Here is a 25,818-nt window from a genome sequence, read left to right as displayed (position 1 = left end):
GGCTGAATAATATTCCACCGTGCGGATGGACCACTGTGTTCATCCGTCGTCAGCTGACCGTTTGGGTTGTTTGCACCATTTGGTTGTTGCAAATAATGCTGCTGTGAACACTTCGTGGACAGGTTTTGTTTGGGGATGTTGTCATAGCTCCTGGGTGCATAGCTGGAGATTCTGGTTTTTAAAATGTTTTTCCAGATCTAGAAAAAACGAATCTTGGTTAAGTGTTCATTCGCTTTGGCACATGTTGCTCTTTCCCACGTCTGTCACTGACTATGAGGCCCCAGATGCCCCCTGGTCCCAGACCCCCCATGTGTCCCGGACCCCCCCGCCCCAGAGCCCCCTTTCCCAGACCCCCATGTGTCCCGGACACCCCCTCCCTGGAGCCCCCTTTCCCAGACCCCCCATGTGTCCTGGACCCCCTGCCCCAGAGCCCCCTTTCCTGGGAGCGGGCAGGATGCTCTGGTCACCACAGCACCAGCCGACTGGGAGGAGCTCTTGTCAACAGTCCTGGAAATAGACGTGGGTTGCTTGTTATTTTTTCATTAGGAACAAAATCCAGCACTACAGTTCAGCTGTTTATCTCAGTCCAAGCTCAGGCCTCCCCTTCGTCAAGAATTTCTGCAAAAGCCTTCCGACTCCTTTATGAACGAGGCACACCGTCACCTTGGTGGTCGCCAACACCTGCCAGCTCACTCTTAATTGTCGTCCACCCTGTTCCATATGGTGAAGGCAGGTTGTCTAGGCTCGGTGTCCCTGACGCCTTGTCACCCACAAGAACTGCTTGCTGGTGAGCACAGCTTAATGAGGTAAAGGCAGTAAGCCCAGGCTTTGGTTAGTAGCCTGGAGTCCACTCATGATGGGAGGTCTAAAAATTAGTCTCTATGAAGTTCCGCACCCCATCCCGGCAGGAAGGCATTTGGGGATGCTGGAGACCCCTGTGATTGTGGGGGGCGCTACCGGCATCTCCTGGTGAGGCCGGGATGCTGCGGACTGTCCCGCGGTGCACAGGTCGGTCCCCAGAGCAGCCACACCTATGGCCTGAGATGTCCATGGCGCCCAGGCTGAGACTGCTCTCAGGCTAGTTGTCTTGGTTTTGTCTTGAGACTATTTAGTCACTGAGAAACGTTTTAGGTCTTGTCTTTGGTGGGTAATCGGTGATGGCTGAGTGCAGACAGAGGTCAGATCACACAGTTCCCAGCTGGGACGTGAGCGGCGTCCCAGTCTCGCTGGCGGTCCGCACACAGAGCAAGGGAGGGAGGCCGCCTGGAGGGGGAAGCCTTACTCTAACGTCTGGTGTCAAGTGCACGAAGCTCCTGCAGAGCGCGCAGTGCCCAGGCTGGGGGAGACTAACAGAGTGCTTGCATTTCAGTGCCCTCGACGGTTCCAAAGACAACCTCGGAAACCCTGAAGCACAAGATAAACCCTTCAGCGGGAGAGACTTTCCCACACGCCGTGGACGTGTTGTTGTACACGCCAGGTGAGGCAAGCGGCTTGCTTATTGCTGCTCTTTTCAACACTCTGGGGACACGGGGTTTGTGTTTGAGGTCAGCCCCGAAGTGAAGGGGGACAGGACCTGTGGTAGGACGAGTGGGGACCAGGCAGATTTCTACTTGTTGAGGTGAAGCCCTCAGTGAGGAGATGAAGCTGGGTAGCCGCTCATGGACTCCACCTTGTGAAGACCAGAGCCCGGGAGCCCGTGGAGACCCCGCATCATGGAGGCTGGAGCTGGGGAGCCTGCGAAGACCCCCGCATTGTGAAGACCAGAGCCTGGAGGCTGCAGAGACCCCGCATCTTGGGAGGCCAGAGCTGGGGGGTGGAGGGGTGGCCGCAGAGACCCCCACATTGTGAAGACCAGAGCTGGGGGAGCCCGCGGAGATCCCACATCAGGAAGATCAGAACCTGGAGGCCGCGGAGGCCCCCGCATCATGGAGGCCAGAGCTGGGGAGCCTGTGGAGACCCCCGCATCGTGAAGATCAGAGCCTGGAGGCCGCGGAGACCTCTGCATCGTGGAGGCCAGAGTTGGGGAGCCCACAGAGACCCCCGCATCGTGGAGGCCAGAGCTGGGGAGCCCACGGAGACCCCCGCATCGTGAAGACCAGAGCTGAGGAGCCCGCGGAGACACCACACCATGAAGACCAGAGCCTGGAGGCCGCAGAGACCCCGCATCTTGGAGGCCAGAGCTGGGGAGCCTGCGGAGACCCCGCTTCGTGAAGACCAGAGCCTGGAGGCCACAGAGACCCCACATCGTGGAGGCCTGAGCTGGGGGAGCCCGTGGGGACAGATATGGGGTGGACACTCCATGGAGACTCCGCTCCAACCCAGCTGTTCCTCACGTTGCACAGCACTCTACAGTTTAGAAAGTGCTTGCACTCACACCCTTTCCTCTGGGGGCACTGAATCCACGCTGCTGTCCTAAGCGATTGCACCCAGGATCTCGTCTTAGGAATTGTCAGTGCATTTGCACGTCCGAACGCGTGACCACACGGGTCCTCTTCATCCGGCACGGCTGTGCGGCCGTCTTCCCGGACGCGGACCTCCTGGCTCCCCACAGGCTGCGGCAGAACGAAGGTCGGACAGGAATGGGTGCTGCCGCAGGTCTAAGCAAGAACGAGGATGCTTTTCTTTAAGTCTGACTTGTAAAGAATTGCGGCGGGAGGGTTGCTTGCGGGGCTCACCGAGTTGGAAAACAAAGGATGTCATTCTGGGCACTAAAGAACCTTACGGTCCGGGCACTTTGCTTCGGCTCATCAGAGTGTGAGGTGAGCGACAGTGAGCACCATGGATGTGCTCCCCTGTCCCCTTCATGGTTCTCACTCCACGGCTGTCCCCCAGCTCACCGGTTCCAGGTGGCCATATGGCAGCTGGGTGGCAAAGCTGTTTCCCAGTGGAGAAGACAGTGTTATCTCTTCACTGATCGTCCCGAAGACGCTGCAAAGTGACAGACTGAGCGTGAAGGAGGACAGAGCCCGGTTGGACCTTGCCCCACTGGAGACGGACCAGATTCCTCCAGTCAAGGCTCCTTGTTGACTCTAACACCACAGACTGAGACAGTTTTCATCGTGGTGTCTGGATAAATGAGTATTTTTAGACCTAATTTGGTTTCCTGTACATTAACATTGACTGGCCTCTGGGCCTCCTGTCATGATGGGCTAGGTAACTCTGAGAACATCTAGAAGGGCCAAACCACCATGAAGAACGGTGGAGCCCCTTTCTCCTGTGGATTGTCTGCCAACTCTGGAAGTGGTCTCTGAGAAGCGAGGAACGGAGCAGAGCTTTGGCCAGCACCGAGGGCAAGAGGGACAAAACCAGCCAGGACCTGCTGAGAAGGGGAGTCCTGGTAAACCCGTTAGTGTGGCTCCAGACTGCAAGGGTTACCCGAGTGTTAAGGAGCCAGCCCTCCGGCACTGAAGCCCAGCCTCAAAGCATCCCAGTCCCTGGTGGGCTTGAGGAGTGTGTGGGGCGGTATCTCCCCAAGGGGGCCCAGAGGCCAGTGGAATGAATACCCCAGAAAGGTCGACACATTTGTGTTTCCTTGATTTATGACAGAGGTGATACGACCGAGCAGGGGTTTGAGGGAAAGACAGTCGTCACCACAAATGACATTGGGACATCGTGCATCCGTATGGAAAACACGAAGCTTGGCCACACCTCAGGTCACGCACAGTGCCAAGTGGATGGAAGGGTACATGGGAAGGCACTAACAAGCATAAATGAATGAAGCAGGCAAGCTCCTAGCAGCTGACATAGAGGAGCATGTTCATGACCTCAGGGTAGAGAAGGAAACCGTATGGACGCACTAGCCATGAAAAGATTGGAGGATTTGACTACTAAGATTATGGACTTTAAAAAGACACTTTCCGGGTGCCTGGGTGGCTCAGTAGGTTAAGCGTCTGCCTTCAGCTCAGGTCATGATCTCCGGGTCCTGGGATCAAGCCCTGCGTCAGGCTCCTTGCTCAGCAGGGAGCCTGCTTCTCCCTCTGCCCCTCCCCCTCAACTCATGCTCTTTTGCTTGCTCTCTCAAATAATAAAATCTTAAGGAAAAAAAGAAAAGGACACTTTCAAGAGAGTGAACAGGGTAGTCCGGACTTGGACAGGATGCTGGTAACACAGCAGAGCCAACAAGTGGCTCAAGTCAAGGAGAATAACACCACCCAGTTCAGAAATGAGCAAGAGACAGAACACCTCCCCACAGAAGATTCCCTCCACATGGCAGTTAAAGCCATCAGCCACTTGTGCAATCAGGGAAATGCAAACCAATCACAATCCAAAACCCCAAATCCTCACACTGTTAGAAAGGCCAAGATGCAAGACCGACCCCGCCAAGTGTCAGTGAGAATGTGGAGCCTGAGGTGTGTCACACGAAGCAAAAATGAACCATTGGGACTTCGTCAAGATAAAAAGCTTCTGCACAGCAAAGGAAACAGTCAACAAAACCAAAAGACAACCGACAGAATGGGAGAAGATATTTGCAAATGACATATCAGATAAAGGGCTAGTATCCAAAATCTATAAAGAACTCATCAAACTCAACACCCAAAGAACAAAGAATCCAATCAAGAAATGGGCAGAAGACATGAACAGACATCTTTCCAAAGAAGACATCCAAATGGCCAACAGACACATGAAAAAGTGCTCAATATCGCTCGGCATCAGGGAAATCCAAATCAAAACCACAATGAGATACCACCTCACACCAGTCAGAATGGCTAAAATTAGCAAGTCAGGAAATGACAGATGTTGGCGGGGATGCGGAGAAAGGGGAACCCTCCTACACTGTTGGTGGGAATGCAAGCTGGTGCAGCCACTCTGGAAAACTGTATGGAGGTTCCTCACAAAGTTGAAAATAGAGCTACCATACGATCCAGCAATTGCACTACTGGGTATTTACCCCAAAGATACAAAAGTAGGGATCCAAAAGGGTACGTGCACCCCAATATTTATAGCAGCAATCTCCACAATAGCCAAACTGTGGAAAGAGCCAAGATGTCCATCGACAGATGAATGGATAAGGAAGATGTGGTATATATATATACATGGAATATTACTCAGCCATCAGAAAAATGAAATCTTGCCATTTGCAACGACGTGGATGGAACTAGAGGGTATTATGCTGAGCGAAATAAGTCAATCAGAGAAAGACAAGTATCATATGATCTCACTGATATGAGGAATTTGAGAAACAAGACAGAGGATTATAGGGGAAGAGAGGAAAAAAGTGAAACAAAACACCAGAGAGGGAGACAAACCATAAGAGACTCTTAATCTCAGGAAACAAACTGAGGGTTGCGGGAGTGGAAGGGCATGGGAAGGATGGGGAGGCTGGGTGATGGACATTGGGGAGGGTACGTGCTGTGAATTGTGTAAGACTGATAAATCACAGACCTGTACCCCTGAAACAAATAATATATGTTAATTTAAAAAAATTAAAATAAATAAAAATAAAAACATGTTTGGGTTGCTTTCCTCTTCAGGGCATCTGGACCCAGCAGAAAAAGTGGAGGATGCCCGCCCCAAGTTATGGTGTGCTCTGAATGAAGGCAAAGTGACCGTGTTTGATGCTTCCTCTTGGACGATTTACCAGCATTGCTTTAAAGTGGGCACTTCCAAGTTGGTGAGTAAACACGGTGCCCTGCGACACGGCAGCTTCCCAGACCGGGCTGTGGGCTCCGGAAAGATGGACACATCCACCCGTACACGGCAGTGGGATGCACGTTATCCCACAGCATCGCCCCATTCGGTAAACAAACAGGAGGTTGCATTGTGAGGTTTTTCACTAGATGCAACCCCGTCCTATCCTGTCAGTGTCCTTGTTTAGGTGAGCGGACGGTGGCTTTAGCTGCCCCCCAGCCTGGAACCTGAACATGGATTTCAGTGATGCGGACGCAGAGTCCTGTCTCGTATCCACATTCCCGATCCCAAGCAGAAACGTGCATTATTTTAACATATTTGGGGTTGAGAACCAAGAACAGTTTAAAGCATGTCGACATGATGTTAAGGTTTGAGCTTTTAGACTGATGACTTTAATTAAGTGAAGTTGATCACGATAGTTTGTACGAGAACAGCCATCCCCACCCCCCTCAATCCAAGGTGCTGGGGCGGGCAGTGGGACGCGGACTCAGCTCTGCTTTTCCGAGACTTCGTAAGGCCTCTGAAAACCGTGTCTTACGTCCCGCGCTGCACGGTGAGGTGCCCACAGGCACCAGGGCCCTGGCGATGGGCCCCACCCGGCACGTTTCAGGTGCATCCTGGTGTTTGCTGGTGAGGAGGCGCTGCTCGTCCGGGACTGCGGCCTGAGGTCCAGCTCAGTGAGCCCAGCGCCTCTCTTCCACACCGTCCCCCATCTCAGGGTACGTTCCCACCGATCATCTGGTGGGAGTCATCTGCTCAGGATGCCCTCAGCGTATAAAAGAAGCTGCTGTCCGAAGAGGTGTTGCTAGGAAAGCCCTCACCTCCCTCCTCCTTTAAGGTGAAACTGTTTTTTCAGGTTTAAGGTGAGAACAGTCTAGCAGAGTTAGGTACCTCAGTGTTCAGCATCACCAACTTTGGTGGCCACGTTCCATCATGTAAACATAATGTGGCAATCTGGGGCACAGTCTAAGCTTTCAAAACTGCTGTGAACAACAGAAATGCCGTGAATTCAGATGCGTGTTGCTGGGGGCTGGGCTCGTTCTTCACTGAGTGAGCAGCAGACCTCATGTTAGGTACCAGGATAGCAAGAGGTTACTAAATTATTTCCCCCCCTAACCACACAGTGAGCCTCAGACGATAAAGTAACAGGACCCAAGATAAAATATTTACTAAGGTCTAATAATGCTTGAGACCAAACAAACAAGAAGGAGAAATTGAGGAAATCATTTTTATTCTAAATTTAATTTTTTCCTGTTGAATCTTAGTAATATGTATTTCAAAGATTTTTTAGGGATGCCTGGGTGGCTCAGTCAGTTAAGCATCCACCTTCGGCTCAGGTCATGATCCCAGGGTCCTGGGATCGAGCCCCACATCGGGCTCCCTGCTCCGCGGGAAGCCTGCTTCTCCCTCTCCCACTCCCGTTTGTGTTCCTTCTCTCGCTGTGTCTTTCTGTCAAATAAATAAATAAAAACTTAAAAAAAAAAAACTTTTTAATAACAGAATAACTTAAAATCCTAGTTAAAATAAAATCAAAAGGCTGCATTATGTGGCCATCTCTGCTGGTCCCAGTCAGGCCAGGTAACATTTAGGTAAAGCAATAAATTCTCCCACTTATGTGAAAACACCTTTGTACTCATCTCACTGAGATACTCTGTACTGTTTAACAAGAAAGAAACTCGGATAATTATCTCAAGAAAATGCTGCCTCCTCTGAAATTTGAAGTTCAAAGTAGTTTAAGATATCTTTGGGCCACTAAAGAAAGACATTTTACTAGAATTATTATTATTATTATTTTTTAAAGATTTTATTTATTTGAGAGAGAGAGAATGAGAGAGAGCACATGAGAGGGGGGAGGGTCAGAGGGAGAAGCAGACTCCCTGCCGAGCAGGGAGCCCGATGTGGGACTCGATCCAGGGACTCCAGGATCATGACCTGAGCCGAAGGCAGTCGCTTAACCAACTGAGCCACCCAGGCGCCCCATTTTACTAAAATTATGCCAGGTCTCAGGTAGATGCCTCAAAAGAAAGGGCTTTTTTTTTTTTTTTTTTTTAAGATTTTATTTGACAGAGAGAGACAGCGAGAGAGGGAACACAAGCAGGGGGAGTGGGAGAGGGAGAAGCAGGCTTCCCGCGGAGCAGGGAGCCCGATGCGGGGCTCGATCCCAGGACCCTGGGACCATGACCTGAGCCGAAGGCAGATGCTTAACGACTGAGCCACCCAGGCGCCCCAAGAAAGGGCTTTTTCAAATGATTAATTTTGAAATTAGTAAGCCAGCATCCTTTTCTAACCTACGGGAATATTTATTGGTAAAATTAAAACTATCAGTTTTTAGGGGTGTCTGGGTGACTCAGTCTGCCCCCCCCCGCTCGTGCTCCCACTCTCTCTCACAAATTAAATAAAACTGGGGAGCCTCGGTGGCTCCATCGGTTAAGCGTCTGCCTTCGGGCAGATGTGCCCGGGGCTCACCGAACGGCCCGCGTGTCCCCCGGAGCAGAGGCGTGGTGTGGGCCGTGAGCTGTAGGGTAGGACTGCGGTGGCTGACGAGCCGTGACTGTTGGCGGTTTCCCCCCGGCCTGCGTCAGAACTGCATGGTGATGGCGGAGCAGAACCAGGTGTGGGTCGGCTCCGAGGACTCGGTCATCTACATCATCAACATCCACAGCATGTCCTGCAACAAGCAGCTCACCGACCACCGCTCCAGTGTCACGGACCTGGTTGTGCAGAACGGGACGCCCAGGTACCGCTGGGCTCTGCTGGGACAAGGGACCCTTGTGCTCCTGGGTGGGTGGGGAGCCCCGAGCAGGAAGGGCTCCCAGCCGCTGTAGGCGACTGCCCGCGGGGCCAGGCCGGCCGTGGAGAGCGAAGCGGGTCTGTCACAAGCCGAGTCAGGTGATGTTCTTGTTTCTGGTCCTGAGCAAGGAGGAGCGGTTCCCCTGCAGGCCAGCTGCAGGGTAGGCATGGCGGCCAGTGGCCACGGGTACGTGGCCTTCCTTGCCCGCTCTTGGGGTCTGGGCGTCTGCCAAGAACCTGCCGCTTGCAGATACATCATTCCGGTTCTCCGGCTTCACACGGTGCTGCCCGTGTCCAAATCTCCCTTCTTATACGGACGCCAGTCATACTGGATGAGGGTCCACCCTGTTAACTTTAACTTGAATACCTCCGTAAAGGCCCTGTTTCCAAGTACTGTTGCACTCTGACGTCCTGGGGGTTAGGACTCCAGCGTATCTTTTTGGGGGGATACAGTTCAGTCTGGAAGATGCGTCTGCTTCATTCACTGTCTTTGCCGTATTAAGAATGTCAGCCCAGAGGCAGGCACCCCGTCTGTTCTCTTTGCTGTGTGTCCTGTGCTTAGAACAGGGCCCGGCACACAGTAGGTGCCCAGGGGAGCCTGGAGAATGAGGAGGGGTCCCATTTCCCTCTGAAGGAAGCAGAGGCTCCGGGAGCAAGGTCACCTACTGCAAAGAGGCAGCCCTGCCCAGGGCGTGGGTGCTCCCCCCCGCTCTGCTACTCTCCTCCATGCAGCCCCCCACTGCCTTGTCCCCTGAGTTTTAGGGGTGCCATCTGTCCTCAGGTGGGCCCGCTCAGAACATAAGGCACTGACCTGAAAATTAATCACTCTCGGGCTGAAGGGGCCGCGCATCGCTCTGGCTCGTGCCCGCCCCTCTCCTGTAGCCGCTGGTGGCCGACGCGGCGCTGATTTGTGAACTTGGCTGGGACGGGGCGCGTGCTTGGTCTCGCCCTGTGTCCGGGGCTAGATTTGACTCCGTGGTCGTGTTAGGGTTCTGCAGAGCCGGCAGCTGCAGGGCAAGGAGAGGCATCCCCAGAAAACCATTTTTGCCTGCTGCATCCGTTACGTCGTAACTAATTGTTCTATCCACAGGGATGGGGTTTGCTCGGGTGGTAACTGTACGTAATGGTAACTTTGTACTCCTCGGGGTTAAAGCCTGTTCGAGCCAAACCTGCTCTTGTGTGTTCACACCACCAGCAAGGTGTATTCGTGCAGCAGGGATGGGACCATCCTGGCGTGGAACGTGAGCACCCTGCGAGTGACCAGCAGGTTCCAGCTGCCGGGCGGCAGGCTCTCGTCCATCAGCCTGCATGACGGCTGCCTGTGGTGCTGTAAGTTCTCGGTCCCCCGCTGTCCCCAGGGGCGCCGGAGCCCTGCTCCAGCAAGAGGAGACTGAACGCGAGCTCGAGGCCTATTTCCTTTGCTGTGCACCTTCCCAGCCTTCCAACTTGGACTCCTCTGTGCTCGCTGGCTCCGTGCTCATCTCCTGTCTGTGTGGCTTCTCGGGCCTCCCTCCCCGACAGTGGCCAGGACGCTGGCATCCTCCCACCTGCTGCCTGTCTCTCTCCTGCTCACCTCTGCTCTCGCCGGGCCCTGCTTGGAGCGTGAATGCAGCCCCCATGCCCCCTGGAATCATCACTGCTCCTTCCAGGAGCCCTCTGTGGCCCTGTCACTTTGTGTGTGACCCACGGCCCCCCAGCCGAGGGCAAGCAGGGCAGGGCCTGCCGGGCACACCTCGGCACAGACCTCAGGCCAAGACTCTGTGGAGCTCGGCTGGGCATCCTGCCCGGGGTGTGACAGGAGGTGCAGAGGCTTGGCCTGGGGGCGTAGGTCCTGCATTTCTGAGCGTCCCAGAGCACATTGTCTGCACTTTCAAGTCTTCCCTGGGCTGTCCCAGATGCCAGGGTGATGGTCATGAACGTAATTTTTTTAAACTTGAAGCATATTTTACATATGGTAAAATGCACAAATGTGAGGTACCTAGGTATTTCCATCACAGCGGAAAGTTCCTCTGTGCCCCTTTCCAGGTAGCGCCTGCCCAGAGGCCACCCGTTGTGGATTCTGCCGCCTGGGGCTGTGTTGCCTGTTCCCGAGCCTTCCCCACACGGACTCCGCAACAGGGGCCCTTCTGTAGCCGCGCTGTTCACGAGCCTCTTGTGCGCGGGGCCACCTGTGATGTTTGTTTTCGGCTCACTCCCGCGATTGCGGAGTTCGATTTGGTCATACGAATATACTGTGATGTGGTCATCCAAGGGTTAACCCGGCATTTACCCCACTGAGAAACCGTCCCACTCTTCTCCAAAGCTGCTGCACCATGTGGGTTCCGATTCCTCCGCACCTTCACTGTGCTGGTTTTTACTGTCAGCGCCCCCATGGCTGTGTGCGGTGGCGTCCCACGGTGGCCGCCCTGCCTTCCCAGCCGCATGCCGGGGTGCGTGCGCCCTGTGCGTGTGTGCGTGTTGTCTACAGCAGCGGCTGCGCGCCAGTCTGCTCACTTCTAGCGCCGTTCCGACAGCTCGGGTGGGAGCCCGCCGTCCCCTCCGCCCCTTTCCCTTTCCCACCTGTCCTTCTTTGCTTTTGTTACTCCGTCTAAAAGAAGGCAGGAAAGAATTTTTTATATTTAGTTTATTTTCCTGTCTTTTTAGCTCTACATTTTTTGCTTTACTTTTTAGTGGTTGCTCGAAGGACTGCAGTATCAGCCTGCCCTTCTCACGGCCGACCTTAACATGTCATGTAAGCTCACAGCGGTATCAGCAATTCCATTTTCTGCCCCTTTTGCTACTATTGTTAAAAGCAGTATTTTATTTCTACAACTGTGATAAACCTCAGAAAATATTTTTTAAATTTTTGCGTAAGTACTCACTGATTTTTGCCCATATGTTTACCATTTCTGGGGTGCGTGGTACCTGGTTTCTATCTGCATCGCTTCCCTTAGCTCAAGCATTTCCCACCTGAGTCTGCTATAAGCAAATTCCAGGCTGATAGACTGTGTTTTTTTCCCCCACACTTTAGAAATATCTTTCCATCGTTATGTAGCTTTGTTTGTTCCTGATGAGAAGTCAGCCCTGTTTCTTACTGTTCGGCTGATACATCGTGTCTGGTTTCTGTGGCTGCATGGAAGTGTTGTCTTTGCTTTTCACGAGTCGGATGAGAGCGTGCTTAGGTGTGAAGGTCTTCATGTCTATCTCACTTACGGTTTACTTTCGTGAGTCGGGGAGACTTTTAACCATTATTCCTTCCAGTATTTTTGTGCATTCTCTTTCTCCGTGTCTTCTGGGATCTTAATTGTGTGTGTGTGTGTGTGTATTCTAGAATTATATTAGAATATAATATAAATATATATAATAATATAATAATACATATCTCAGGCTACTGGATAATGTCCCACAGGTCTCAGGCACGGCTGTAATTTTTTCCTTCTTTTCTCTGCTTTAGCTTGGTTAAGACCAGACCCTTTCTTCATCTGTGTCCTGTCTGCTGCTGGACCTGTCCAGCAAATTTTCATTTCAGTTCGAGAATTTCCATTTCTCTTCTAAAGTCTCCATGTCCACCCATCCTCTTTATATCTTCCTGTGAGTTTTTAAATTTATTCGTAATTGCCGGTTGAGCTCCTTCTCTGCCGGATCCTGGGTCATCTGTGGGTCTGCTTGTGTGCACTACTTCTTCTGTTGGACCCTAGTCGTATCCTCGTGCTTCGCGTGTGCAGGAGTTACTGTATCCTGGATGTTGTTGATGACACATCTAGGAGAGTCTGGTCATAGCCTTCTTTAGAGACCATTAGGTTTTGTTCTAGAAGGCTATTAAATTACTTACTGGCCAATCATTTTATTCTTGTGTAGAGGCTCGGTTTTTGGCTTTTCTGGGGTAAATATATTTCACTTTTGACCTTAGTCCTGGAGCACATAACACTTTGTTCCGGTGCACAGTCTTGGTTTTTGTAAGCACAGCTCTTTTAGGGTCGCAAGGGAGTGCCTGAGGTATGTACGAAGCCTTCTAGCCTGATGAGCTACTATTTTGAACTGTTCCAATTCTGCCTTCTGTGCTTATGCACAGTTCAGGAGTCAGCCAAGGATTTGAGAATCTATACATACATTTTTGGGCTCCCTCGTTTGGGGGGTATTCCTTCTTTCCAGCCACATTGGCAGCCCTAAATCATACCCTTAAGCAAGGTGGACTGTGACAGCGCTAGAACATTTATTCCTCAGTGTCCCACGGAGAACTGGGAAGTACCCCCAGGGAAACCTGGGTGTGTGTGCAGGTTATGGGGTTTACTTCTTTTCTTTCAAGGACCATATGCCTCAGCCTTGATCTCCAGTGTGTGTGTGTGTGTGTGTGTGTGTGTGTGTGTGTGTCCAGCCCAGATGCGTTTTGGACTACCAGAGCTGACCAAACTCTGGGCTAAAAGGTGCCTATTACATACAGTGAGGGAGCGAACAGAGGACAGAATGCCTTTTATTTTCCAAGTTAATACAATAAGTAGTTTTCCTATTTAGCAACAATGAGAAAAGTGGGGTTTCTTCAGGTAACAGAGAGCGCATGCCTGAGAAGTATTGTCCTAAGTCTCTTTCTGAACAAGAGTAACAAGTGGAAACCTCGGTCCCTCATCAGATGTCACCAGTGCAGAGACTGGGACCAGGTCAGGGTCTTCTCACGTCGGGCCGTCGGTGTGCTCGGAGGCAGCGCCTAACAGTGAGGGCCGGCCAGGCGGTGCGTCTCGCTCCTCCCCAGGTGCTTGGTGAGGTGAGCCTGAGGGGCTGCGATCTTCCTCTCTAGTCCAGTAATGTGACCTCAGACCTGCGTGTCTTCCCCCAGGGCAGCGTGGCCAGCTGCCCTTGCTCAGGCACCCTGCGCCTGAGTGCTGGGTCGTTTTCTAGGAGGGAAGCAGACCCCGTTCCCACACCCCGTGGTCTGCTGTGGCCTTCAGGTGGGTGCGTTCAGTTCGGGCTTTGCCGCCAGACAGCTGGTCACTTTGGAGTCTGTGTCTTCATTTGAAAATGAGACCGAATACTACCCTTACCCCTGCAGAGCTCGCTAACGGCTACAAGATGCAAGAGGCCAAAGCGCCATCATCCTCAGAGTGCTGCGCTGGGGACAGTAGCCCTCCTCTGTTGCTCCACTGCTCACGCCCCTCTTGAGCCTTGTCTTGTCCCGTGCCCCTTCCTATGGGGCCCCTTCCTGGGCTCTGTGTCCAGTGCACTGAGAGGGGGCCTGAGGGGCACAGGGCGGGCCCGGTGTTCCTAACCAGCCGCAGCATCACGAGGGCCTCGCCAGTTAGCCCAAGTGGATGATGGCATATCTGGCTAATGGGCCATCATAGGACGAGGTTTTGCTTATGAGGTCTCGGGAAAACCACCCTGTCCCCAGCTTAGAAGAAGGAGAGATGGGATGGCAGCTCTCGGTTTCCATGACTGAAACCCCAGCTGAGCTTCCAAGTCCTCGGGGCGGCCAGGGGCAGGGGGCTCCTGTGTGTGGAGGCTGAGTGTCGGGGGGGCCTGCGGTGCGCTGGCTGGCGACAGGAAGCCAGAGCGGCGCACCTGGGGGCTCCCGCCTCCCTCTGCATCCAGCTGGCGCCCCCCCACCGAGGCCGTGCCCGCCTGTCCCCATGTCTGTGATGCTGGCGCAGTGGCCTCAGTGCAAGGGGCAGGGGGACACGCAGCAAACTCGCAAGGCAAGAGCGTGCGGCCGCCTGCAGCTCTCTCGGTTTGCAGAAAGCCACGTTCCTTGAGTGATTCACAGACGCGGAAGCACGTGGAGATGCGTGGCACTGTCGCCTTCACTTCTCATGCCAGACGGGGAGGACTGGCTGTGGCTTCAGGCGGCGGGAGAGGAGGAAGGGTCCCAAAGCTGCCGTGTCCTCGTCAGTAACAGCGGGGTGATGGCCACCGGGGCCGCGAGGTGGCAGCGCGTGGCAGCTGGCTGCCCAGGAAGACCTTCCCAGCCGCTTCATCCCTGTGCCCCAGATGCGCCCCCGGCCCTCACACTCGTCCCTCCGCTCTGCAGGCACCGGGAACAGGATTGTGGTTGTCACGTCAAGCGGACTGCTTTGTCAAGAACTGAAGATCGGCGAGAACGTTGGGGACATCGGCATGTCCTTCCTCAGTCTCCAACTCCTCCCCGAGGTATCTGTCCCCGCAGCGCCGTGGGGACCGGCTCCCTGGAGCGCTGGGCCACCAGCCACAGCCTGACTTCTGTTTCAGCAGGAGCAGCTCTGGGTGGCGTGTGCCGGATTCAACAGCATCTACGTCTGGAGCCTGAAGGACCTGACCCGGCGCCCTCAGGCGGTTCACCTTCAGGACTGCTCCGAGGTCAGCTGCATGATCACGGTGAAGAAGCAGGTAAGGCGAGGAGCCACACCTCCCCCAGAGCACCCCCCCAGGCTCCAGGAGCACTTGGATTTGGGGTGGACCATTCCACCCAGTACACCGGGTAAAGCACACCTACAGGGGCCCCCCTTCCCGGGCCAGGCTGCGTGTGGCCGACGCCCCCTCCGTTTCTCCCTGGCAGATCTGGGTAGGCGGCACAGGTCTGTCACAGGGGAAGTCCAAAGGGAAGATCTACGTCATCGACGCCGAGAGGAGGACGGTGGAAAAGGAGCTGGTGGCCCACATGGACACAGTGAAGACCCTGTGCTCGGCAGAGGACAGATACGTGCTGAGCGGGTCAGGCAGCGGGGAGGGGAAGATCGCCATCTGGAAAGTTGAGTAAACGTGGGTGAACATGCTGAAAAGGTCTGTGTTCTGCCCCCCTTCCGGTGCCCCCCGGAGAAGGTGGGGTGGGGAGCCAGTCTGGGCCCCCAGTGGGGGCAGGCGGTGTGTCGGACTTTCCTGATTGAACCGTACCAACAGCCTTTCAGGTTGGGGTGCTTCTCAGGCAGGCAGCTGGATCAACTTGCTAATTGGCTCTGCTGTGAAGTTACCCTGTGTGTTGTCTAGAAAGTTCCAGAACCCACGACTAGGGGCCAGCATCAGAGCCAGAGGGAAGCGATGTAGCCAAATCACGTATGACCGGCAGACCTCAAGTCTCTGGTTTGCATTTCCTCTACTTCACTCATTCAAATATACAGTAAGCACCAGTTTGCAGGAGACCTACAGCCTTAGGCTGACCTCGTTTCCAGCAGTTTATGAGAGGAGGTGTTCTTTAAATGACATCTTTGTGGTTGAAGAGATTTGTGCCTGCCCCTTGCTGCGCCTGCTCAGAGCAGGTGACCGAGGAGGGGACAGGGAGGGGACAGCACTGTACTCAGGGTGTCTGGACAGGGGCTGGGCCAGCTGAAGCAAGCTCTGTGTTTCTTTCCTTTAACTAATGCCAAGTTTTTATAATGAAGAAACCTAGAGAGACTTTGCTGCCAAAGATCACAGAGGAAGAGTTCCACCTAAAATAGCCCTATATAATCGAGTTTTCTAGTGAAGTTGCTGCCACTCACAGTCCCGTACCTTTCAACCGTCTGCTTCTTGTATCATCTCTGTCTCCGTAGATGGTGCTGTATTATTTAACGGAAGATGATCTTATTAGCTATAAATAAGTATTTGCAAAAACAACCTCTTACCCGTTTTTACTGTAATATTGAGATGTCCCTCCCTCGGTGTCCAGCAAGGAAGGTTTTGACGTAGTTACTGGATGTGGAGGGAGCATCCCCCTGATGGCACCGTCTGAGGGCCTGTGGCCTCTCCCCCGACGGACCCACCATGAGCTCAGCCACAGATGGGGCTGCTAGACCCTCTGCCCTGGGCTTGTGCCAGGACCTCACTCACCCTGAGAGGTCACAGACGGTGTTCATCAGGCCCCCAGGACAGGGCCGAGCTCAGTAGCGTCCAGAACCTCCAGATGAAAGCTTTGACCAGGCCTTGCGTTTGTCTGCAGGACCTAAGCGTTTTGCAGGGTCCAGATGATGGACCCGATTTTGGGGTGTTCTGGGAATGTGGTGCAGAGAACAGCTAGGTGGCCTTAGGCCCCCGCGACTGTGCTTACGAAGAGGGTGTGCTCCTGACTTCTAGAAGGAAACAAAGGTTGAATTCTCCTTTTGTAAACACATGAAAAATTAGTCAAATCCTGTCAGAAATACTCATAAATTATTTCATGTCAATCCACACATAACCAGGTATTTTCACCTTGTCAATAATAAATTCCTTTGTTTATTAAACGCTGACATCCTGTCTCCTTACTTTCCCCACATTCACTGGTGGGAGAGAGCTATAAAATAATTCAGGACCATTTTGGGTTTGCTCTTGATTCTTTCTAAGCATGCATTGTTATTTTAATGCAGACTTTTCATTCCCTTTATTCTTGGTGATAATTTCCAAGATCTTACTTGACAGTGATAGAGTGGCCGGTGGGGGTTGTTAAAATGGAAAGGGCACTTTATGCCTTCAGTGTTTCCTCTGTGCTTTGAAGAGGTTCCGTGATGAATGACTTGTCACGGGAAGCCCCGGATGAGCTGGAATTCATTAGACCGACGACGCCTTCCCTGACTTGGCTTCAGAAACCTGAACTAAGTTGGTACCAAAAAAAAAAAAAGTGTTTATCTTGAACGAGAAGCCAGTTGACCCTAATATGATTTCAGCTCTCCAGCTGTATTTCAAACAGTAGAAGAGAAAGCTTGCTTCGGGTGCCGGCCCAGCGCTACGACGCCCATCACAAGCTTGCCCCACTCCATACTGCTGCAGTTGTCCAGATGGGCGCTTGGTACCGTCTTTACGATCTGCTCTCTGGATATGTGAACGCATTGGCTGTTCTCAAATGACAACCTTGGAATCGGATGTGATTGTCATGTCTGAATTAAAAGCACATGACTCTGCCCATTTCTAGAAGATTCCTTAGGAAGATGAAGGGGTGCTTTCTCTGCATGGCTGGGGAAGGCTTGGATAGAAAGCCAGGCAGAGTTGCCCCACTGCCTGGAAATGTCTGTATTTCTTGCAGCGAGGCCATGGGATCTCCGGGTGAGTAAGAGGCTCAGACACTCAGGAACTAGTGCTGCTACTGCTCAGCTGTGGCATGACCTTCAGCTGCACAGGACTCCAAAGCTCTGGGTTTCTGTGCCTTGGAACAGGGAGGTGGAACAGGGCCCTAGGTGAGGCCAGAGGACCGGGGGCCCTAGTCCAGGCCTAGTCCATGAAGTCCTGGGCTGGTGGGGTGACTAAGAAGGGCACTCCACTGCTGGGCCCTGGAACGGCCCAGAGAATACTCCAGCCAGGCTGCTTTGCTGGGCGCTCGTGAAAATACTCAGAGCTTATAAACACGTGACCGCAGCTGCAGTGGCCCAGAAAGGCCAGTCCATGTCCTGTGCCCTGTGGCTGTGTCCTGTGTCCTGTCCCCTATCCCCTGGAGATCCCAAGATGAGGTCATCCTGGCTTTGGGCAGGCCCTAAATGCAATGACAGGTGTCCTTGGAAGAAGACATAGACCAACACACACATCATCTACAAGAGATGCGCTTTAAATACACCAACCTGGGGCGGAGGGTTGGGGGGGCGCCGTGAAAGCTGGAACAAGCACACCGGGCAGACAGCACAGTTGTGGTATGGCTATTCGCGTCAGACGAAACAGACTCCAACTCAGGTGTGCATAATGCCAAAAAGACAATTCTGTTCCTTGTGATACTGTTATTAATCCATAAGACATAATAATCCCATATATATATGCACTTAATAGAGCTTCAAGACACATGAAGCAGACGTGGTGGAACTATAGGAGAAAACAACAGATCCACACTAGGAGTCAGGAGATTTTCACACCCTTCTCTCGGTAAGTGAGAGAACCAGTAAACAAAAACTCAGCGACGACATAGAAGGTTCAACACCATCCACCAGAGTGACCTGACGTTACAGAACACTACACCCCACAACAGCAGGATACCCCTTTTCAAGTGTACATAGAATGTTCATCAAGCTAGATCATATGCTGGACCATAAAATAAGTGTGAAAAGATTTAAATCTTACAGAATATGTTCTCAGACCACACCAAACTTCAATAAGAAATCAACAGCAACAATGCCCTTAAAATCCCCAAATTAAAATTATGTTGGAAATTAAACATTACTTCCAAATAACCTATGGGTCAAATAAAAATATTACACAAGAAATTAAAAAAGTACAAAATTCGTGGGATGCAGTTAAAGCAGTGTTTAGAAGAAAAGTTATCACTTTAAACACCTCTATTAGAAGAAAGATTTAAAATTAAACTTCCATCATAAGAATATAAGAAAAGATAAAAGCATATTTAATCCAAAATATGTAAAGGAGGGAAATAACAAAGATAAGACCAAAATCAATGAAATGGAAAGCAATCAACAAAACCAAAAGTTGGTTCTGTAAAGTAATTGGTAAACTCTTGTAAAACCAATCGAGAAAAGGAGCACACACAAATCACCAGTGTCAGGAACGAAAGGCAGGCTGAAATCTCATCAAAACAGTAGGTGAGGGTGCCTGGGTGGCTCAGTTGGTTAAGCAACTGCCTTCGGCTCAGGTCATGATCCTGGAGTCCCGGGATCGAGTCCCGCATCGCGCTCCCTGCTCGGCGGGGAGTCTGCTTCACCCTCTGACCCTCCCCCTTCTCATGTGCTCTCTCTCTCTCATTCTCTCTCAAATAAATAAATAAAATCTTTAAAAAAAAAAACAGTAGGTGAACAACTTTATGGCAATAAATTTGGTGAAATGTACAAAGTCCTTGAGAAACAACTGTATGAAGCTGAAGCCAATGCAAGAAGAAATAGAAAATCTTAATAGTCCTACATCTATTAAGGAAATTGACTTTGGTCAAAAACCTTCCCGCACAGGAAATCGCGGGCCCTGTGGGTTTCATTAGTGAATTCTAACAAAAACTCTTTAGGATGGAATACTAGAATCCCACAGAAGTCTTTCAGAAGGATAGGGAGCACTTCCTGACCCATTTAGGAGACCAGCATGATGCTGTACTAAACCCGGACAAAAGATCTTACAGGAAAATAAAAGTACACATTGGTTCCCCTCATGAACATAGATGCAAAATGCCTGAACAAAGTATTAGCCAGTTGAATCCAGCAACATTTTGAAAGGATAATACAGCATGACCAAGTGGGGCTTGCTTCAGGAATGCAAAGTTAATTTAACATTCGACAATCAATCTGGAAATTCCACGTTAACAGAATAAAGGAGAAAAGCCACAGTGGTTATCTCAACAGATGCAGGAAAAAACTGACAGAATAAAATAATCGTTCACAATACATACCCTGGCAAACTGAGAAGCAAACATCCTCAGACTGATACAGGGCACTTGCGGGAACCCACAACGGACGTCCCCACCTGACGGCCGCAGACCGGCTGCGCCCCTCCAAGACTGGGAACAGGGCAAGGACGTGCACTTTCATCCCCCCATTCAACACCACACCGCAGGTCTTGGCCTTGGCACGAAGGCAAAAATAGATGATTAAAAGATTGGACAGGAAGGACAAACTATTTATACACAGCCAGCATTATCAATTACATAAATCCTAAAGAATCTTTTTTTAAAGGAAGTATTAGACCAAGCAAATTTAGCAAGATCGTGGGATACAGGTCAATACAGAATAATCACTGCATTTCTATATTAACAAACAACTGGAAAATGTAAAAATATGACTTACGAAAGCATTAAAAGCACATCAGATACAAATAAATTTAATGAAAAAGATGTGCTAGACCTGTATACTGAACTCAAAAACACTGCTGAGAGAAATTTTAAAAGGCCTAAATAAATGAAAAAGTATACTATGTTTATGGATGAGAAGATTAAATATTCTAAAGATGTTCTCTCCAAGTCAGCCCAGGAGATTCAATGTAATTCCAATCCAAATCCCAACACAATTTAAAAATACATACGTTGACAATTCGACATGCGCAGGTGTGCACGCACACATGGAAATGCAAAGTTGAATAGTCAACCTTGGAGAAGATTGGAGCTGGAGAACTCACAGTACGTAATGTAAAGCTTCCCCCAAAGCTACAGTGATTAAGACGGTAAGAGTGTGGGCATAAATAGATCAATGGAACAGAAAGTAGGATCTAGAAACATACGCATAACTGACTATCAGTTGATAAAACTGTCAATTGACAGTTGATATTCAACAAAAGTTGCAAGACAATTCAGTAGGGAAATCTTTTCCACAAATAGTGCTGTAACAACTGGATAAATGTGTGGAAATAGGAAGAAGCTCAACCCTAATCTCACTTCAAAAAATTTAATTCGAGGTGGTTCATCTAGATGTAAAACTTTAACTTCTAGAAACAAACACAGAATATCTTTGCAACCTTGGTACAGATAAAGATATCTTAGAGGGCGCCTGGGTGGCTTAGTTGGTTGAGCGACTGCCTTCAGCTCAGGTCATGATCCTGGAGTCCCTGGATCGAGTCCCGCATCGGGCTCCCTGCTCAGCAGGGAGTCTGCTTCTGCTTCTGACCCTCCCCCGTCTCATGTGCTCTCTCTCTCTCTCATTCTCTCTCTCAAATAAATAAATAAAATCTTAAAAAAAAAAAAGATATCTTAGAGAAAACACAATAAAAGCTAAATAGGAAAAAAAATGATAAATTGGACATCATTAAAATACATCATTAAGAAGTTAAAAAAAAACAAACCTAGAAGGAAATATTTACAATGCTGGATCTGATGAAGACTTATACCCATGACATATAAAGAGCTTCTACAAATCAATACAAAGACAAACAGCCCAATTAAAAAATGGGCAAAGGATACTTTACTAATGAAGATATATAGATGCCAATTTGAAAAGATGCTTAAAATCATTAGTCATTTAGGAAAGACATTAAGCCACAATGAAATACTACTTGATAGTCATTAGAATAGCTCACATTGGGGCGCCTGGGTGGCTCAGATGGTTAAGCGTCTGCTTTCGGCTCGGGTCGTGATCCTGGGGTCCTGGGATCAAGTCCCGCATCGGGCTCCCTGCTGCTCGGCGGGGAGCCTGCTTCTCTCTGCCTCTGCGTCTCTCTCTCTCCCCCTGTGTTTCATGAATAAATAAATAAAATCTTAAAAAAAAAAAAAGAATAGCTCATATTAAAGAGTCACGATAATGAACACAGATGAGGATACGCAGCAAATGGGGTTTACTGTGTATACAGCAGTCGTCCACTGCTGGATAAAAATAGCACAGCCACTTTGGCAGAACTGTTTGCCAGTTTCTTTTACTTTTTTAAGATTTATTTTATTTGAGAGAGAGCAAGCAGGAGCACAAGCGCGGGGAGGGGCTGAGGGAGCAGGAGAAGCAGACTCTCCACTGAGCAGGGAGCCCGACACGGAGCTCCATCCCAGGACCCCGAGATCACGACCAGGGCCAAAGGCAGACGCTTAACCATCTGAGTCACCCAGGTGCCCGTTTGCCAATTTCTTTTTTTTTTTTTTTAATTTTATTTATTTATTTGCCAGAGATAGACACAGCGAGAGAGGGAACACAAGCAGGGGGAGCGGGAGAGGGAGAAGCAGGCTTCCTGCTGAGCAGGGAGCCTGATGGGGGGCTGGATCCCAGGACCCTGGAACCATGACCCGAGCCGAAGGCAGACGCCTAACAACTGAGCCACCCAGGCGCCCCCCGTTTGCCAATTTCTTAATGACACATACCTACCATACAACTCCACGATTCCACACCTCGGGGTTGTTTGTTGTTTTTTTCCTTAAGATTTATTTATTTTAGAGAGAGAGAGAGAAAACCACAAGCAGACTCCCCGTGAACAGGGATCCCAACACGGGGCTTGATCTCACGATCCTGGGATCATGACCTGAGCCGAAATCAAGAGTTGGATGCTTAACCGACTGAGCCACCCAGGCGCCTGAAAGCAGCCAGGCAGAAAGGCTACAGACTCTGTTTCCATCCACATTTAGTCCAAAACAGACAAAATTAATCCATGCTAAGTTCCTATCAGTGGTTGCCTGGTATCTAATCAATGTAAACGTAGGACTGGATTGAACTGGAAGGCGTCAAGAGAGAACTTTCTGCAGTGAGAAAGATGTTCTGTGCAGAATGCGCGTGTTACTCAGAGGTGTGCATGTGTCAAAACTCACAGGCTCGCACACTGTGTCTGTCGCCGTATGTCAGTTCACCTCAATCAAAAACCAGAACAAAAAAATCACTATGGATCCTACAGCTGTTGAAAAAGACAGTAAGGGAATATTTTGAATTTGATGCCAGTGAATTTGACAACATGGCTGGAACGTAAACATTATTTCAAAGGCACAAACCAACAAAGCTCATTCCAGAAGAAATAGCCTGAAGAGCCTCATTTCTAATCAAGAGATTTAACCCATAGTTTAAAACCTTCACATGAAGACAATTTCACAAAGAATTCACCAGTGGGGGCGCCTGAGTGGCTGGGTTGGTTGAGCATCTCACTCTTGGTTTTGGCTCAGGTCATGATCTCAGGGTCGTGGGATGGAGCCCTGCATTGGGCTCTGTGCTAACATGGAGCCTGCTTGGGATTCTCCCTCTCCCTCTGCTCTGCGCCCTCCTCACGTGTTTTCTATCTAAAATAAATAAATCAATCTTTTAAAAAATTCACTGATGAATTCTTCCAAACATACAAGGATAACATGTAATTTCTATGCTAATTTTTTTCATAAAAATAAGAAGTGAACACCTCCCTATCTCATTTTATGATACCAATATTACCTTGATACCAAAACCAGACATTACAAAGAAAAAAAAAACAAACACCATTTCCCTTCATAAATATAAACATTAAAATCTTTAACAACATTTTAGAAATTCAAATCCAGCAATAGCGGCACCTGGGTGGCTCAGTCAGTTAAGTGTCTGCCTTCGGCTCAGGTCATGATCCCAGGTCCTGGGATCGAGCCCCGCATCGGGCTCCCTGCTCCTTGGGAAGCCTGCTTCTCCCTCTCCCACTCCCACTCCCCCTGCTTGTGCTCCCTCTCTTGTTGTCTGTCAAATAAGTAAATAAAATCTTAAAAAAAAAAATCCAGCAGGGACGCCTGGGTGGCTCAGTTGGTTAAGCGACTGCCTTCGGCTCAGGTCATGATCCTGGAGTCCCGGGATCGAGTCCCGCATCGGGCTCCCTGCTCGGCAGGGAGTCTGCTTCTCCCTCTGACCCTCCCCCCTCTCATGCTCTCTCTCTCTCATTCTCTCTCTCAAATAAATAAATAAAAATATTAAAAAAAAAAATCCAGCAATAAGTGAAAAGGATAATACCTATGACTGAGTAGAATTCATCCCAGAACTGGTAGGATATTCGAGACCATGATGTAATTCACCGTATTAACAAACTCAAAACGAGGAACACATGCTCATTTCACTAGATTCAGAAAGAGCCCATGAGGGAATTCAGCGTCCGCTCAGGACGAAAGCTCGCCGTCGTACTTCATGGCCAGAGACTCAGTCTTTCCCTCGGAACTCAGGAACAAGGCACACTTCTTTCTCTCTGAGCCTAGGAGAAAATAGTAATCAGCACTTGCAGCCTTAAAAACCTAATAATAAGGAAAACGCACTAAAAACCAGGACAGAACATCCAGTTCAACATTTCACTGAAGATGTACAAACGGCAAGCCCAGGAAGAGATGCTTGGCGTCCAAGTGCTCGCGGGAGCCGCCCAGTCGGGGACTGGCCCACCCTGGGTGAGCTGGCCCGGCCGGGGGCTGGGAAGCACAGGCAGCAGCCTCTAGAGCCCTCGCTCATGGCTGTGGGAGCAGAGTCGTGGGGCCCCCCGGGAACGTTCGGTAGCTTTTTATAACGTTAAAAATACACCTAGCACGTGACCCGGCAATCCCCCTTAGGTAGTTATTAATGAGAACAGAAATTCTACATCTACCCAAAGTCTTGTGATCCAATGTTTGGGGCAGTTTTGGGCACAATAACCAAAAAGTAGCAACAATCTCAATGTCCATCAACTGTTCTGTGGAGTATAGTCATTTAATGGGATCCTGATCAACAACAAAAAGGGAACAAATTAATGATACTTGAAATAACATGGGCCCCCAAAATGTAAACTGAGCAGGAGAAACGAAGCACACGGTGATTCTACGGTGACACAAAGCGGATCCATGGTTGTTACACTTATAAGCGGTGGGGGGAGGAGAGGCCTTACAGAGGGGCACAAGGGAACCTCTCCGTGTGACAGAATACCCTGCCGTGAGCACGTGTGATAGGAGTTTCTGTGTGAGTGTGAACACAGGTTTTCATTTCTCTCGGGCATACCCCCAGGAGTGGAACTGCCGGGCTGTCCGCAGAAGCGTTTGTCATCAGAGGTCGTGATTGCAGTGGTGGATACACACTGTATACATTTGTCAGAACGTATCGCATTGTGCACTTCAAATTGGTCCATCTTATTGCATATAAATCATGCCATACCTAATTTTTAAAGCAAAAAAAAAAAAAAAGAAATCAAAGAAACAAGTCACGATGAATCATCGGTTACATACTTTACTGATGCAGTGTTCAAATGAACAAAATGATGCCAAGTCTCTGCTCACTTTGTACCGTGCAGGCCCAGCCAAGTCCAAAGCCTCCTGAGCCTGGTCAAGAGGCCGCTTCGGTAAGGCCCTCACCCCCAGAGCGGCCACCCCCGCCAGAGCGCTATGGGGTATGTGCACTGCCTCCAAATCCCCCTCTCCACGGAACCTCCTTCCAACCCTTCACAAAACTACCCTGGGAGCATTTCAGATTGTGTTTCCTTCTCTGGTCTGATTGCTTTCCATCCTTCCAGGATTCCTACCCTTGTCGGAGTGTATGTGTGTTTTCTACCATTTCTAAGAGCCTGGAATAGAACACATGTGTCTGCCTTCTGGTCTCTGAGTAACCACTCAGAGATCTAAAAATTATAGTACAGTCTCCTCCTTTCCATTTCGTTGGAAGAACCAAGTAACATAATGATGTCAAAGAGCCATGTTAGTGGAAGCGAAGAAAAGACTGATAATTACAACCAATGTGTTCTCCAGATGGAGTTAGAAGGCAGATGTGAGCTCTCTCAATAATTTAACTGTTTCACAAATAAATTGTTCTTGTCTACATAGGTCCTCCTTGAGGTGTCCCATTCTTCCCAGGAAAATCCTAAAGTGCATCACCCAGAAAAAGTAAATTAGTGCTGCATTTTTAGAAAGATAGAGGAGATATACACAGTAGACAGATACAAACTTAACTAACAAAAAGCAGAAAACCCCCAAAACAAGAACCCTCTGTTCATCTTATTAAAAGGATGTAGGAGACCTATACATACGGATATGATGATGAAATATTTTGCGAAACAGAACATGTCGATTGCAAACGCACGTGTGGTTCCGTTTTTTCTAAAAACCAAACCAAACCAAACCAACACGTGGTTTCTGTGTCAGCATGTGCGGAGTCTGGCGGGCTGCCCCCCCCCGCCCCCTCCCCCCCCGCCCGCCACCGGACACCTGCACCAGGTGAGGCTCACGGAGGCCGGGTGGGC

General features: G+C 50.1%; 1 protein-coding gene and 1 long non-coding RNA gene across 12 annotated transcripts in view; one reads left to right on the top strand and one right to left on the bottom strand.

Moving 5' to 3' along the window:
* The window catches only part of DENND3 (DENN domain containing 3), a 54,245-nt gene extending 37,683 nt beyond the window's left edge, over window positions 1-16,562 (top strand). For 5 of the 9 annotated variants that reach the window (XM_045895823.3, XM_045895822.3, XM_045895824.3 and 2 more), the window contains 7 exons: window positions 1,370-1,477; window positions 5,472-5,611; window positions 8,211-8,365; window positions 9,614-9,747; window positions 14,417-14,535; window positions 14,614-14,751; window positions 14,921-16,562. In XM_045895823.3, the coding sequence (XP_045751779.1) occupies window positions 1,370-1,477; window positions 5,472-5,611; window positions 8,211-8,365; window positions 9,614-9,747; window positions 14,417-14,535; window positions 14,614-14,751; window positions 14,921-15,121 (995 nt within the window). In that variant the 3' untranslated portion in view covers window positions 15,122-16,562. Of the gene's footprint in view, window positions 1-1,369; window positions 1,478-5,471; window positions 5,612-8,210; window positions 8,366-9,613; window positions 9,748-11,088; window positions 11,150-14,416; window positions 14,536-14,613; window positions 14,752-14,920 lie in introns of those variants that run through there. The other 4 variants (XM_045895821.3, XM_064587811.1, XM_064587810.1 and 1 more) reach the window with 4 other exon arrangements.
* On the bottom strand, window positions 76-25,622 carry LOC135364053 (uncharacterized). 3 transcript variants are annotated; one of them, XR_010410487.1, is made up of 5 exons: window positions 24,588-25,622; window positions 23,586-23,820; window positions 21,235-21,383; window positions 19,619-19,790; window positions 76-197 (listed from the first exon to the last, which is right to left on the bottom strand). It is a non-coding gene; the product is annotated as an uncharacterized LOC135364053 (long non-coding RNA). The 3 variants fall into 3 exon arrangements; XR_010410486.1 differs by lacking the exon at window positions 76-197 and adding an exon at window positions 16,689-18,096; XR_010410485.1 differs by lacking the exon at window positions 76-197 and having other exon boundaries at window positions 16,689-19,790.
* Between the last annotated feature and the right edge of the window lie 196 nt (window positions 25,623-25,818).

The sequence above is a fragment of the Mirounga angustirostris genome, unplaced genomic scaffold (genome assembly GCF_029215605.1).
Source record: "Mirounga angustirostris isolate CCGP_5_RB_7025 unplaced genomic scaffold, mMirAng1.0.hap1 SCAF_4, whole genome shotgun sequence".
Lineage (NCBI taxonomy): Eukaryota > Metazoa > Chordata > Mammalia > Carnivora > Phocidae > Mirounga > Mirounga angustirostris.
The sequence above is the reverse complement of the archived record's forward strand: the minus strand, read 5'-3'. Positions and strand labels throughout refer to the sequence as shown.